The sequence below is a fragment of the Hyperolius riggenbachi genome, chromosome 7 (genome assembly GCF_040937935.1).
Source record: "Hyperolius riggenbachi isolate aHypRig1 chromosome 7, aHypRig1.pri, whole genome shotgun sequence".
Lineage (NCBI taxonomy): Eukaryota > Metazoa > Chordata > Amphibia > Anura > Hyperoliidae > Hyperolius > Hyperolius riggenbachi.
In genome coordinates this window covers 36,891,349-36,907,763 of record NC_090652.1, presented here as the reverse complement: position 1 = coordinate 36,907,763, position 16,415 = coordinate 36,891,349, and the positions used below count along the sequence as shown (strand labels likewise).

Genomic DNA, 16,415 nt, shown 5'->3' with positions numbered 1-16,415 from the left:
AAAAAGTAGTCTTATATGCCAGAATATACTGTGAATGAATGAATGAATGAATGAATGAGGAGGGCCGAATGTTTCCCTGCACCACTCTGCAATGTGGCAACGAGACAAGGCTGGGCATCTTACACATTAAAAGTCAATGGGTTATATTAACCTCCCTGGCGGTAATCTCGAGCTACGCCAGCCGGGAGCTCTATGCAGAGTATTGCGCGCAGCGGGCATTTTTACTCACCTCCTGGGGGATCCAGATGTCGGTAGCCGTTCTCCTTCCTGTCATCCAAGGCTCTGAATCACTCTGGTGAGATCCCCATCATCAATCTCAGCACAGAGTTACAGCCCCACCTGGAGGATGGAGGTAAATTTGCAGCGCTGGAGCCCAGGGAGGTAAGTGCAGGGGCTGCTGCAGGCATTCTGGCGGCATGATTTCCCCCACCCCCAGATTTTAGGGTCTGAAATGTAAAAAAAAAAAGACGCTAAATTACGGGGGTGGGGGTTAAAAAAAATTGCCAAATACTTACCTAAGGAGAGGGAAGGCTCTGGGTCCTATGGAGCCTTCCCGCTCCTGTCCCCATTTCAGCTCTGGCCCCCCATAGCAGTATTCAACCAATTTGGTAAAATACTGCTCTAATCCCCCGCCACGTGGGACTTCAGACGTCTTCGGGAGCCAGAGTGCTCCTGAAGACGTGCAGCTCTATACTGCGCACATGCAAGCGCCCTCTCTTGCACACTCGTGAATGCGCAGTACGGAGCTGCCTATCTTCGGGAGGACTCGGCTCTCGAAGTTTCCCGCGACAGGGTATTTAAATGGTGGAGCCAGCGATTAACAGAGGAGAGGAGCGGGAAAGCTCTATAGGACCCAGAGCCTTCCCACTCCTTAAAGGACATCCGAGGTGAAAATAAACTGATGAGAAAAACAATTGCATCTGTCCTCCTGCTCCTAAAAAGGACATTTTTAGTTATCCCACAGTTTTATTTTATATTTAGATCTAGTTTTTAAGTGTTTACTGTTTCATTGTCTCTGCTCGCTGACGTACGCTTGGGGAGCATGTACGCGGCGGGAGGCGGGCAATAGGCTGCGCAGTCGCGCTAGCGACAAAGCGTACTGCGCAGCCGCGGAGCAAGGCGGCGGCCATGTTAGAGGTGGCATCAATGCGACCCGTTCGGTGGGGTCGGGCCGAGCCCTAGGGGAACGAAAAGACCTGCATTGATGGCGGAACGGAGCGGAGGACGGGCAGGACGTCCTCCGTGGATTCTGCAAAAAAAAAAAGTATAGTGTGATTTTATTAATTTTGGCCTCGGAAGTCCTGTAAGAAATTGAAGCTCTTGTGAATGAGACAATATCCACCTCTCACAGTTTGTATTTGAAACTTTGTAGAAATCCCTTTATTCCAGGTATGTATGCTCACCTGACTCCGATCAGAGGACATCATTTTACCTTTTACCACTTCCTGTTACCATACAAGTGATGCGACTTACCCGAGGAGATCAGTGACTTCATTTTCTTCCACACGGAGGACAGGATTGGCCCCTTATAGGTGCTCTCGTTCAGCTGCTTGTCCACAAGATTATTGCTGGAGGACAGAGCCTGCTGCTCCTGACATCTGGCGGCACAGAAAGAGGACAAATCAGCACAGACCCCATCTGCCCAATCCCAATACTCAAAGGAGTTAATAGATAACTGAAGTATTCGGTATATGGAGACTGTCATATGCATTTCCTTTTAACCACTTCAAGACGAGAGCAACTTTCACATATCAGCGCTGCTCCCATTCATTCACCAATAACTTTATTACTACTTATTACACCTAAATGATCTATATATTGTTTTTTCAGGACAAATTAGGCTTTTAGCATGTGATCATCTACCTTATTTTCTATGCATTTTAAAGGGAAAATAAGGGAAAAAAAATAGAAAAAAAAAACACACCATTTCTCCATTTACATTCACTACAGCTTTACAACAAACAGTGCTAACTATAAGTTAAACCCACACATTTTATTTGCTTATTCATCCTGGTTATTAAAACATTTAGATTTTGTTCCTAGCACAATGTATGGTGACATTATTGTATTTGGAAAGAAAGGAGTCTTGACAAAAGGCGCTCCCTGGAAAGAATCTATACTAAGATGACCACCAGCCCACCTACTCATTAGCACACTATTTTACCAGTTGGACTGAGTGGCTGCCATTCACTAAGTGCTTTTGAAAATAAAGAAAACCCTGAGGATCCCCCATGAAGAGATGGACTAGTCCAAAACCTTTCAGGTCCGTTAGATTTCTACTACCTACTGTAAGTGGCAGCAACATAGGAGAAAAGTAATTTATTGCTCATTTTTCTTCAGCAGAAATTCATGTCTTATTTGTATGTTTTTACATTTTAATATTTTTTCTAATGATAAGGTAGCCATCCACTCACAGAATTTTTTGTCTAATGGTCCCAAACGATCCATTCCAGATTCCTCTGATAGGAATCAATAATACAATACAACATTTGTAAAGCGCTTTTCTCCTATAGAATTTTAAAGGAATGATCCGCGGAAAATGAAAAAAAAAAGTTCCACTTACCTGGGGCTTCCTCCAGCCCGGGGCAGCCGTCCTGTGCCCCACAGCAGCTCCGGTGGCTCCCGGTCCTCTTCGCCGGCGGAGCCGACCTCGCCAGGTCAGTTTCCTGGTCGGACTCTTCTGCACTCCACGGCGCGGGTCACGTGGTCCTGCCGACGTCATCTGGATGCTACTGCGCAGGCCCAGTAGCTCTGCGCATGCGCAGTAGCGTCCAGATGACGTCTGCCAGACCACGTGACCCGCGGTGGAACGCAGAAGAGGCCGACCCGGAGCCCGACCTGGCGAGGTCGGCTCCGCCGGCGAAGAGGATCGGGAAGTACCACTGGAGCTGCGGCGGGGGCACAGGGCGACTGCCCCGGGCTGGAGGAAGCCCCAGGTAAGTGGAACTTTTTTTTTTTTTTTTTTTTTTGGTACCGCGGATCATTCTTTTAAGTGCATAGATACAGTGGGTTGCAAAAGTATTCGGCCCCCTTGAAGTTTTCCATATTTTGTCATATTACTGCCACAAACATGAACCCATTTTATTGGAATTCCACATGAAAGACCAACACAAAGTGGTGTACACATGAGAAGTGGAACGGAAATCATACATGATTCCAAACATTTTTTACAAATAAATAACTGCAAAGTGGTGTGTGCATAATTATTCGGCCCCCGTTGATCTGAGTGCAGTCAGTTGCCTATAGACATTGCCTGATGAGTGCTAATGACTAAATAGAGTGCACCTGTGTGTAATCTAATGTCAGTACAAATACAGCTGCTCTGTGAGGGCCTCAGAGGTTGTCTAAGAGAATATTGGGAGCAACAACACCGTGAAGTCCAAAGAACACACAAGACAGGTCGGGGATCAAGTTATTGAGAAATTCAAAGCAGGCTTAGGCTACAAAAAAAATTTCCAAAGCCTTCAACATCCCACGGAGCACTGTTCAAGCGATCATTCAGAAATGGAAGGAGTATGGCAGTGTTCTCCCCAGAAATTTTTTCCAGCCGGGTGGTATGAAAAAGTAGCCGGGTGGTGGAAGGTTAGGTTGGGCGCCACTAGGTGGGGAATCGCGCGCGTGCGCCCCCCCCCCCCCCCCCCATAAATTGACAGGCTAGGCTCTGTCTTTTGTACTGGAATCTCTTAAAGGGATACTAAACTGAAAAAAATTAGACTAGTTACTTACCTGGGGCTTCTTATAGCCCCCTAAAGTCCTCCTGCTCCATGATCGCCATTCCACACTGCTCTGTTCCTTAGCCCTGCAGCTACTCGATCATGCTCCTGTGACCAGGAGTGTTTTGCCCATGCGCAGTAGCAATTTTTAGTTACCGCGCAAGTGCAAAACGCTGCCGGTAACGGGAATGTGGTGGAGGAGGCAAGTGACATGTGGCTGTGCATGCAGCGTTCAGAGAGGAACACAGAGGTGCGGAATGACTGCAAGGGAGAACAACAACTAAAGGGGCTGGAAGAAGCCCCAGGTAATCACTCTGTGCCTCTGTCTGCCATTGCCCTGGGTGAGTCTGTGGCTATCTGTACTCTGGCTCACCCCCCCCCCCCCTCCAAACTGCAGCTCCCTAACACCCGTGACACTCACTTCTGGCATCAATCAGGGTTGTGGAAGGCAGTGGTAGAACTGGAGAATTGTGGAGTCAAAGGGTTAAGCATCCTAAGGTTCTTGGGGGGGGGGGGGGGGGGTTAGTGTATAGTAGCCAGCGAGATTACACAGAGATTACATACACGCTGCGGCTGGGACAAGCACAGGGAGAGGAGGACAGCGTCTGGCTGGACATGCCACAAACATCAGAGTTGCGCGTTATTCTGAGTACAGGGAGAGGAGGAGGAGGAGGAGGACAGCGTCTGGCTGGACATTTCAGAGCCGCGCTTCCTAGCTCATGTAAGCTGCTCGTACAGAGAGAGGACGACGACAGGACAGCGTCTGCAGGACCTTCCGAGAGCCCTGCTTCCTCTCTTCACTCAGAGCTCATGTGTGAGCTGCGTAACGTCTCCTGCATTCCCCGCCCCTCCACACAACTGCCGGGAGCTGAGGAGGTGGGCGGAGATAGTGTCTCTGAGTGACAGCGGCTGGCTGCAATGATACAGCCACCGCTGATCACTGATGAGCCGCACAGAATGGGATAATTTTACCCGGGCGCTCGGGGGAGACCAGCCGGGCGCTCAGAAGAGACCAGCCGGGCGGCGCGCCCTGGTAAAAGGCTCTGGGGAGAACACTGTATGGCACAACTGTAAACCTACCAAGACAAGGCCGTCCACCTAAACTCATATGCCGAACAAGGAGAGCGCTGATCAGAAATGCAGTCAAGAGGCCCATGGTGACTCTGGACAAGCTGCAGAGATCTACAGCTCAGGTGGGAGACTCTGTCCATAGGACAACTATTAGTCATGCACTGTACAAAGTTGGCCTTTATGGAAGAGTGGCAAGAAGAAAGGCATTGTTAACAGAAAGCATAAGAAGTCCCGTTTGCAGTTTGCCACAAGCCATGTGGGGGACACAGCAACCATGTGGAAGAAGATGCTCTGGTCAGATGAGACCAAAATGGAACTTTTTGGACTAAATGCAAAACGCTATGTGTGGCGGAAAACTAACACTGCACATCACTCTGAACACACTATCCCCACTGTCAAATATGGTGGTGGCAGCATCATGCTCGGAGGTGCATTTCTTCAGCAGGGACAGGGAAGCTGGTCAGAGTTGATGGATGGAGCCAAATACAGGGCAAACTTGGAAGAAAACCTCTTGGAGACTGCAAAAGACTTGAGACTGGGGCGGAGGTACACCTTCCAGCAGGACAATGACCCTAAACATAAAGCCAGGGCAGCAATGGAATGGTTTAAAACAAAACATATCTATGTGTTAGAATGGACCAGTCAAAGTCCAGATCTAAATCCAATCGAGAATCTGTGGCAAGATCTGAAAACTGCTGTTCACAAACGCTGTCCATCTAATCTGACTGAGCTGGAGCTGTTTTGCCAAGAAGAATGGGCAAGGATTTCAGTCTCTAGATGTGCAAAGCTGGTAGAGACATACCCTAAAAGACTGGCAGCTGTAATTGCAGCAAAAGGTGGTTCTACAAAGTATTGATTCAGGGGGCCGAATAATTATGCACACCCCACTTTGCAGTTATTTGTAAAAAATGTTTGGAATTATGTATGATTTTCAATCCACTTCTCACATGTACACCACTTTGTATTGGTCTTTCATGTGAAATTCCAATAAAATTGATTCAGGTTTGTGGCAGTAATATGACAAAATGTGGAAAACTTCAAGGGGGCCGAATACTTTTGCAACCCACTGTATGTCTCAGATCAATACAAGGTTGAAGGCTGAATTGTGTTATAGACGAAATAGTCAGGTGTTCCTAAATGCCTGATTAAACAGGTGGCTTTTCAGTTGGCCATCATCGAATATACCACACACACGCCTTGATAAAGGGGGACCCTGCGAGGTTCCAGAAACAATCGTCGGTTACTTTTCTGTGGATATGAAGGCTCAATAAAGGAGCGTGATTTCTTGCAAATATGGAGTGCTGGTATATTTTATGATGGACCACTGTTTGTGGCTTGCCTAGGCCATAATACCAAGCACATCTGAAGTAATTGGTGTGCCCATCCACAATATTTATACATGGCTTTCCAGTCGGGACTTAAATGCTTCCAGGAAAGGAGATGTCCTGATTGGGTGTGGCAGGGAGTTCCAAAGTGTAGGAGCAGTATGACAGAAGGCTCTGGCTCCAAAGGTTTTTGAGATGAACTCTGGGGGTGACCAAGTTGTTAGATCCATTTGACCTAAGATTGTGGGAGGGTGTGATGCAGTCGCAACAAGTCCTTAAGTTATCCAGGGCACAGATTGTGCAAGGATTTATATGTCAATAAGCCAATCTTATTGACATTCTGACCATACACTGCAGAATGACTTTCAAAAGTTTGCAGCAGTTTTTTGGAACTAGGAACTTGTGCAGTTAAAAAAAAAAATAACTTACTTATCAATGATTGACTTTGTGCCCTGCAGAGAAAGCAGAAATATGTCAGTAAGTAACGTTATGACCAAGTCTAGGTAGAACAAAAAACAAAAACAAACAAAAACACCTTTCAGGCCTGGCAGGTACCACTTACAGTCAGGAAAGAAATAGCTTTGGTTACACTCATCTTCTCATTGGCTAGAGAAATGGCCTGCTCAAGGTTCTTCTCATTCTCCTGAACCTTGGTGAGGTTGTTCTCCATTTGTGTCACCACATCCTTGCCCTGTTCCTGCAGCTGCTTCAGCAGCATCTCCTCCTGTTGTTGTACGAAGTCCTCAAGCTTCTTGAACTCCTTCACAACGTGTTGCTCACACTCCTCCATGTTAGTCTGGTGGGAAAGGAAATAAGAAGTTGGTGAGAAGAAGCCAACACAAGACACCTGTCCCTTCCAGAAAAATGGTTCAGAGACTGGAACCGGTTTCAGGAGTTTATATGGTCAATAGATAGGTGCAGGTTGGCTTTCTCAACTATCTTCAGAGGTAAATGTAGGGGTATGGCTGCACCTTATCTACGTATCCTAGAATGGAGAATTAATGATGACAGCGGGAATGGAGTGAGATTTAAGGCCTTCTGTGCTGGGATATGCTTGTCTCTTGAATTCCGGTCAGAGGGGCCGCCACCTTGTCCTCCCACCTCTTGTTAATGCCGACACTAACGATTTTTGCAAAGATAGTGGAAAGCTGGTATCACAGTGAGGGAATCTCCCCGCTACTGTCCCTGCCATTCAATCCAGATTTTGGACCAGCCAGAGAGAAGCCCTGGTTTATTGCCAACAACCGGAATATAGAACTGAAGTTCATACATATACTAGGAAATAAGAAGTTGGATATCCCTTTCTTGTTAAAGAACAACTGTTAGCCATCATATGCCCCCCACAAAAAATACATATGTAAGGAGATAAATCCTTGCTCTACTTATAAATCTGATGTAATGCACTGTCAACAGTTAATTTTCAATTTATATTATTATCCTGGCAGGGGCCATCTTGTGCCTCCAGGTTAAAGAATCCCCCCATCCCCCTCCTCCCCACACTGACTGAGCACAGCGGGGAGGATAAGGGCAGCAGGCACAGACTCACCTAATAATGTATCCAAGTGCTGGCGTTCCCATCTGTTCTCTGTGCACTACCGCCAGAGGCAGTGCAGAGAGTATAGAAGGGAACTGCAGTGCCTGGAACCATATTCAGGGAGTCTGTGTGCAGCTCCTTTATCCTTCCTCAATATTCAGCACGGGGAAGAGGGAGAATTCAGCGGGCGGCAGATGCAGCAGAGAGGGAGCCCACATGCCTCTAGAGGAGGGGGGCCGAAGACAGTGACAGGAGACAGCCTCTGCCCCCCCCCCCTCCCTGCGCACTAACACGGCTGAAACAGAGAGTGAAGGGGAGAGCAGGCAGCAAATCACAGCACAGAGAGGCGAGTGACAGAGGGTTCAGCCAATCAGGCTGATACAGCATAGTAGGTCACGTCTCTTTTGCGTCTGTGTTAGTCTGAGTACCATCTTACAGACTGGGGGCATGAGGAGAGAAGGAGCACAGTAAGATTGATTTTAAAGTTTGGATTTGCCTGGTTAGCATCCTCTTGACTATTGAACAGCCTGCACTAGAAAATTAATTTTGTATTTTATGCCAAACAGTTACTCTTAAAAGAAAGTCTGAAGAAAAAAAGAAAAGACAAACAGATACTTACCTAAGTAGAGGGAAAGCTATGGGTTCTATAGCCTTCCCGTTCCTCTCTTGGCCCGTGTTCCACCACGGTTTCCCCCATTAGCAGTCTCCAACCGATCGGTCAGAGACTGCTCCCTTCTGCTTCAGGAGGAGGGCTTCCGGAGTACTGCGCATGCACGAGCGATGTCTCTCGCACAGTACAGAGCTGCCCGTCTTCAAGAGGACTCGGCTCCCGAAGACTTAAAAAGCCTCCCGCGGTGGGAAATTTGAACAGAGAAGCCTGCGGGGGAACGAGTGGACTGTGAGGAGAACGTGAAGGCTTGAAAGGGCCCAGAGCCTCCCCTCTACTTAGGTATCCGTTTTTTTTTCATTGATGCTTCAGACTCACTTTAAAGGATACCCGAACTGACATGTGACATGATGAGATAGACATGTGTATGTACAGTGCCAAGCGCACAAATAACTATGCTGTGTTCCTTCTTTTCCTTTCTCTGCCTGAAAGAGTTAAATATCAGGTATGTAAGTGGCTGACTCAGTCCTGACTCAGACAGGAAGTGACTACAGCATGACCCTTACTGATAAGAAATTCCAACTATAAAACACTTTCCTAGCAGAAAATGGTTTCTGAGAGCAAGACAGAGATAAAAAGCAGCATTTCTTATCAGTGAGGGTCAAACTGTAGTCACTTCCTGTCTGAGTCAGGAGTCAGCCACTTACATTCCTGATATTTAACACTTTGACAGAGAAAGAAAAAAAGGAACACATCATAGTCATTTGTGTGCTAGGTACTGTACATACACATGTCTATCTGATTATGTCACATGTCTGTTCGGGTATCCTTTAAAACTCGGGTCAGTTGCCTTTTAGCCATATGGAAGTAACACTTGTTTCGAGGAGGCTGGAAAAAAGGGACGGAGGTTCTTAGAACATAAACATTTATGGACAATGGTTCTTACTGAAACAAAGGCCAATCGGGGCATTATCAAAGATCTACTAATTAACCGATGCAATCTCTCACAGGGTTCCCCCGCCTTACTGTATTAGTTGGTATAAGGAAGACTGTTTTAGGCTGAACATGGATCCCTGGGCTGGTAACTTTCAAAAAGTATGGTGTTTTTCTGAAACTCGTATGCAACTTGTTAAATTCAAAATGGCATTTAACCACTTGAGGACCGTGGGCTTTACCCCCCTTAAGGACCAGGCACTTTTTTTCCATTCAGACCACTGCAGCTTTCACGGTTTATTGCTCGCTCATACAACCTACCACCTAAATTAATTTTGGCTCCTTTTCTTGTCACTAATAAAGCTTTCTTTTGGTGCCATTTGATTGCTGCTGCGATTTTTACTTTTTATTATATTCATCAAAAAAGACATGAATTTTGTCAAAAAAAAGATTTTTTTAACTTTGTGCTGACATTTTTCAAATAAAGTAAAATTTCTGTATACATGCAGCGCAAAAAATGTGGACAAACATGTTTTTGATAAAAAAAACAAAAAAAAAAAAAACCCACTCAGCCTATATTTATTGGTTTGGGTAAAAGTTATAGCGTTTACAAACTATGGTGCAAAAAGTGAATTATCCCATTTTCAAGCATCTCTGACTTTTCTGACCACCTGACATGTTTAATGAGGGGCTAGAATTCCAGGATAGTATAAATACCCCGCAAATGACCCCATTTTGGAAAGAAGACATCCCAAAGTATTCACTGAGAGGCATAGTGAGTTCATAGAAGATATTTTTTGGCACAAGTAAGCGGAAAATGACACTTTGTGACAAAAAAGAAAAAAAAAAAGTTTCCATTTCTTCTAACTTGCGACAAAAAAAAATGAAATCTGCCACGGACTCACTATGCTCCTCTCTGAATACCTTGAAGTGTCTACTTTCCAAAATGGGGTCATTTGTGGGGTGTGTTTACTGTCCTGACATTTTGGGGGGTGCTAAATTGTAAGCACCCCTGTAAAGCCTAAAGGTGCTCATTGGACTTTGGGCCCCTTAGCGCAGTTAGGCTGCAAAAAAGTGACACACATGTGGTATTGCCGTACTCAGGAGAAGTAGTATAATGTGTTTTGGGGTGTATTTTTACACATACCCATGCTGGGTGGGAGAAATATCTCTATAAAATGACAATTATTAGATTTTTTTTACACACAATTGTCCATTTACAGAGAGATTTCTCCCACTCAGCATGGGTATGTGTAAAAATACACCCCAAAACACATTATACTACTTCTGAGTACGGCGGTACCACTTTTTTGCAGCCTAGTTGCGCTAAGGGGCCCAACGTCCTATTCACAGGTCATTTTGAGGCATTTGTTTTCTAGAATACTCCTCACGGTTTAGAGCCCCTAAAATGCCAGGGCAGTATATAAACCCCACAAGTGACCCCATTTTAGAAAGAAGACACCCCAAGGTATTCAGTTAGGTGTATGGCGAGTTCATAGAAGATTTAATTTTTTGTCACAAGTTAGTGAAAAATGACACTTTGTAAAAAAAAAAAAAAAAAATAAAAATCAATTTCCGCTAACGTGACAAAAAATAAAATCTTCTATGAACTTGTCATACACCTAACAGAATACCTTGGGGTGTCGTCTTTTCTAAAATGGGGTCACTTGTGGGGTTCCTATACCGCCCTGGCATTTTACGGGCCCAAAACCGTGAGTAGTCTGGAAACCAAATGTCTCAAAATGACTGTTCAGGGGTATAAGCATCTGCAAATTTTGATGACAGGTGGTCTATGAGGGGGTGAATTTTGTGGAACCGGTCATAAGCAGGGTGGCCTTTTAGATGACAGGTTGTATTGGGCCTGATCTGATGGATAGGAGTGCTAGGGGGGGGGTGACAGGAGGCGATTGATGGGTGTCTCAGGGGGTGGTTAGAGGGGACAATAGATGCAATCAATGCACTGGGGAGGTGATCGGAAGGGGGTCTGAGGGGGATCTGAGGGTTTGGCCAAGTGATCAGGAGCCCACACGGGGCAAATTAGGGCCTGATCTGATGGGTAGGTGTGCTAGGGGGTGACAGGAGGTGATTGATGGGTGTCTCAAGGTGTGATTAGAGGGGGGAATAGATGCAAGCAATGCACTGGCGAGGTGATCAGGGCTGGGGTCTGAGGGCATTCTGAGGGTGTGGGCGGGTGATTGAGTGCCCTAGGGGCAGATAGGGGTCTAATCTGATAGGTAGCAGTGACAGGGGGTGATTGATGGGTAATTAGTGGGTGTTAAGGGTAGAGAACAGATGTAAACACTGCACTTGGGAGGTGATCGGACGTCAGATCTGCGGGCGATCTATTGGTGTGGGTGGGTGATCAGATTGCCCGCAAGGGGCAGGTTAGGGGCTGATTGATGGGTGGCAGTGACAGGGGGTGATTGATGGGTGATTGACAGGTGATCAGGGGGATAGATGCATACAGTACACAGGGGTGGATGGGTCTGGGGAGAATCTGAGGGGTGGGGGGGTGATCAGGAGGGAGCAGGGGGCAGTTTAGGGAATAAAAAAAAAAAAATAGCGTTGACAGATAGTGACAGGGAGTGATTGATGGGTGATTAGGGGGGGGGGGGGTGATTGGGTGCAAACAGTGGTCTGGGGGGTGGGCAGGGGGGGGGGTCTGAGGGGTGCTGTGGGCGATCAGGGGGCAGGGGATATCAGTGTGCTTGGGTGCAGACTAGGGTGGCTGCAGCCTGCCCTGGTGGTCCCTCGGACACTGGGACCACCAGTGCAGGAGGCAGCCTGTATAATACACTTTGTATACATTACAGTGTATTATACACTTTGTATGCGGCGATCCGGGTGCTAGTAACCCGCCGGCGCATCCGAACGGCTGGCGGGTTACAGCGCGAGGGGGGGCGGAGCCAGGACACAGATCTGGACACAGATTGGGTGCGAGGGGAAAGTTCTAACTACTGGGCAATTGTTATGTTGAATACAGCTGTATTGGCTATAATAATTCAACTTTTTCTGTTTAATCATTACATAACACAAACCATGAGGCAAATCTTTCCCAAGCCAAGTCTGTGGTTGGGACTAAGCGATTTTTCACTGCTGAGAGTTTGCGAAAATAAAGGAGGAAAAAAAAAATACAAAATTTTCTTGGGTTGTGATCACATGATTATGCCTACAGGAAGCTGATTGATAATGAATGTGAATCCCAGCATGCAACTGTCAGCAGCTTCTTGTAAGCATAATCATGTGACCAAATCCCAGGGGAAAAGGAAATTTAAGACTATTGCACACAGATCTTTGACTTCAGACTCTGTTTAATTTATGTCCTAAAGTGAAACAGAAAACTGAACTGGGGCAGTCACACAAAACTAGGCAGGTGGTTGTAGTGATTTGGTTTATCAGAGCAGGTGGCTCATGATGGTCTCTTACTTTGACTTGCTGGATCTTCTCCCTCTGCTTGCTGTTCATTTTCCTGGTCGCCTTCAGAGCTTCTTGTAGAGGTGCCGTCACTGCCAATAGCTGCGTCTAAAGAGAGTACACCACTAATTACATTAAACACAAAATACCCCCAGCATAATCTCCTGACCTGCAGTGATGTTCCATAACCTACTCTGTACATCTCCACAGCATCCATGATGGGCAGGAAGTTGTGGCCGGAATGTTTCAGGGAGTCCCGACAGATAAGACAGCTCAGAGCCCCATCTTCTTTGCAGAAGAGCTTCAGCCTCTCATCGTGCTCAGCGCAATTTGAGTGGATCATGGTCGTTTCTTTTGGCATGGGTGTCATCGGAGAATTGACAGTTGCGGTACTAATCGACTTCTTCACCAGGTTATCTAGAGCCCGGTTAGCGATGTACATCTTCTCAGTCATGACGGTTTCACAATCGGGACAGACGAATGACTCCTGACCGCTCCAGGCCTCCTCTATGCAGCTGCGGCAGAAGTTGTGGCTACAGCTGATAATAACAGGATCTTTGAAGTGACTCTTGCACAACGGACATGTCAATTCCTTTGCAAGGTCCTCAGGCTCCGAATCAAGGCTGTCCTCCAAATCTTCAGCAGCCTCAACCTTTGTTCTCTGTAGAGAAAGAGAGAAATGTGTGAGAAAAGTTAGGAGATGAGCATTATCTTGGCACAAGAGACTATCATTCCTGTCAAAAGTCTCTGGCAATGCCTTCAACAAACATGGCCTGAACCACCACAATCCCTCCCTAAAAATGGAACACTATTGGTGGATGGGTGTGCTCCAAACTGTCAAGCCACTAGCAGCTACTTACATAAGAAGGAAGCCTCTGCTAGTCCAGAGACTTCCCAGATGTCCTCAAGCTCACGGTTGCTGCCCAGAATCCTTTTCCCCATGCCTATGCTCCTGTCCATTTATGAGTGCATCTGTAAGAGGGCACATGCCCAGAAGAGGGAAGCCGGTCAAGCACAAAGGAAAAAGCAGTGCACAAGTGGTTTTGCTCTACAGGGCATGGGCAGACCATACTTGGGCATGCATGACCACAAACGTATATTCAACAAGCGTCTGTCAAATATGTTCAGAAAGACCAAGTGCTGGAAAGGTGAGCTGCAGGAGGATTGGGGAAACCTCTGGACCAGCCACCGGTTTCTATTTTATAGTTGCAAATCCCTTCAGGCATCCTTTAACCACTTCACCCCCAAGGGTTTTTACCCTAACGGACCAGAGCAATTTTCACCTGTCAGTGCTCCTCCCTTTTATTTCCTAATAACTTTATTACTACTTATCACAAGAAAATGATCTATACCTCATTTTTTTGCCACCAATTAGGCTTTCTGTGGGTAGTACATTTTGCTAAGATTTTTTTTTATTCTAAATGCGTTTTAATGGGAAAAATACAAAAATAAAGGGGCAAAAAATAATTTCTCAGTTTTCAGCCATTATAGTTTTAAGATTAAACATTCTCCTGTGGATAAAACCAACACATTTGCCCAGTTGTCTCGGTTATTAAACCGTTTAAATTATGTCCCCCCTTTTTTTCACCCACAAGTGGTTTTTTTTTTGGGGGGGGGGGGGGGGAATGGAAGTGTAATTTATTAATTTTAGGAATTATGTATGTGCCTGTATGTGTAATATACTTTTTGGCCACAAGATGACGCTAGTGAACACTCTCCCCTTATAGGAACTGATCACTTTTTTTTTTTTACGTTTTGTTAACTGTGACAGTTTCCTGTTTTAGTGAATGGACGCAGCCGCTGTTCGCAGCCACGTCCATTCACTTCAAGCATTGTGATTGGGTAGAGGACCGCTCGGTCCTCTTCCCCAATCACTTAGCACGGGATCCCGATGGAAACGGCGGCAATAGCGGCGCACACACGTGCGGAGCGGCGGTGGGAACGCTCGACGTATTAAAACGTCATGTTGCCAACAGGCTTAAGCATGATGTTCTAATACGATACATTGTCATTAAATGGTTAAAGTGGTCATGTCACTCTAGTTGGATGGCATAATTCTGACTGATAACTAATAAGAGGTCATAAAACTCCTGTCAGCTGAGAAAAACAAAAAAAAATTATGCAAATATATGCAGCTTCAAAATGGACCAATCAATTTAAATCTGGTTCTAAATTGATTGGTCCATTTTCAAACTGCATATATTTGCATAATGTCAGAAGGATTTGCATCTCATTGATTACCCCTACTGATAAGAACTGTCTGTGTGTGAAACATAAAAAAAAAAAAAAAATTATAGGCAATCAGAAGTCCTAACTTAAATTTTTTACTTTTAAAACAAAAAATGAAATTCTGTCAAATATATTTAATCTTTATTATCAGGTTGTCATTAGGTAAACTGAAATAGTGTAAGCACTATAATTAGAGAAACATATATGCATATCTTATGGTATATGACTAATGTAACTGTTTGCATTATTATATCATGTGCAGTGTGTGTGTTTAATAATCCTATTATATCTGGTGTGCTGTGAGTTATAATAACCGTATAAACTGCTTATGAACTATAGATACCCTTTCCCCCAGTAAGCTAAACTGGTGGTGAACCTTCACCCAGAAAGAATAAACTCTAGGTGAACTCTGTGAAAAGAACTCTCACCTACTAAGAATGAACTTTAAGTGACCCATTCAACTGTGCATAAACCCTGGAGTCGTAAATTTCAAGTTGGCCCCATCCAAGGCCAACTCCCCCTCACATGTCTGTCTCTTGTGACGACTCTGAAACTCACGTGAGTGAAACTTGGTATGGGTACGATGTCCATTATAAATATAGGTCAAGACACTGTTCAGATAAGACATTTGTCGAAATATGCTGTAAGAGAGGTGGTACGTATCTTTTTAATTTATGTACTCCTGATGGCTGAGAAATGTTGCTAGATATTTTTACAATTGCTTTTTTTACAATAACCCTGTTCTATGTGATCTTTGTATATTCTATGTTTATTATTACAAGAATACATTTATTTTAAGACAAAAAGTGATCTTGGTCTGAGACTCATTATTTCATTGGGGATATATGTGATACTAAAAATATATATTGTTGGTATGACTGGTTAAGGACCCATCTGACCGATCTGAGGAGAACTAACGCTTCACTGAGTTAGTATTCTCCATAGTTGGTTACCTATTTTATATAGGAGCTGGCAATTCCAGAAAAGCCCCTTTTAGGATTAGTGCTATAAACAATTGTGTGTCTCACCAATTTATTCTCACTTCAGGTATATTATTTATTTATAAAGCACCAACATATTCTGTGGCGCTGCACAAAGTCAGAAACGAAGCCCTTCAGGCCTAGTCTAAGACACAGCGCTTGTTGCATGTGGAACTGAGCTGCGTGAGATGATGTCATGTGACTCCTCCCCCCGGACCAGCTGAATATAACGCCACAGCATCAGAAATTCAGTTTTACTGTGGTGATTCATGGAATCGTATTTTCATTTTTAGTCCGTCAGCTTAGCCTCCAGAACACATAGGCATAACTTTTATTCAATTAGCTGTCACAGCTAGTACAGTGATATCGCTATGAGTGGATGAACGGCAATGTCCCAACACGCAGAGAGTGCAGGAGGGATGGTTGTGTTACCTTCCTTTCAGGCTGGCCATCTTCATCCTCTGGTGTATGATCCGCCGTTCCATTTTCAACCATATCTTGGTCCTCTATGTTGTCTGTGTCCTCTTCCATTGCTGGTGTAGACATTACAAGGCGGGAACTTTCCACCCACTCGCTTTTCTGGTCGGCCACTGTGGAAAAAATAATCTC

At 45.3% G+C, this 16,415-nt stretch overlaps 1 protein-coding gene across 6 annotated transcripts in view; it reads right to left on the bottom strand.

Moving 5' to 3' along the window:
* The window catches only part of LOC137524255 (nuclear factor 7, ovary-like), a 57,327-nt gene that overhangs the window by 27,735 nt on the left and 13,177 nt on the right, over nt 1-16,415 (bottom strand). For 5 of the 6 annotated variants that reach the window (XM_068243908.1, XM_068243912.1, XM_068243913.1 and 2 more), the window contains exons 3-8: nt 16,239-16,396; nt 12,791-13,258; nt 12,610-12,705; nt 6,672-6,905; nt 6,539-6,561; nt 1,474-1,598 (exon numbers count right to left, since the gene is read on the bottom strand). In XM_068243908.1, the coding sequence (XP_068100009.1) occupies nt 1,474-1,598; nt 6,539-6,561; nt 6,672-6,905; nt 12,610-12,705; nt 12,791-13,258; nt 16,239-16,352 (1,060 nt within the window). In that variant the 5' untranslated portion in view covers nt 16,353-16,396. Of the gene's footprint in view, nt 1-1,473; nt 1,599-6,538; nt 6,562-6,671; nt 6,906-12,609; nt 12,706-12,790; nt 13,259-16,238; nt 16,413-16,415 lie in introns of all 6 variants that reach the window. The other variant, XM_068243911.1, reaches the window with a different exon arrangement.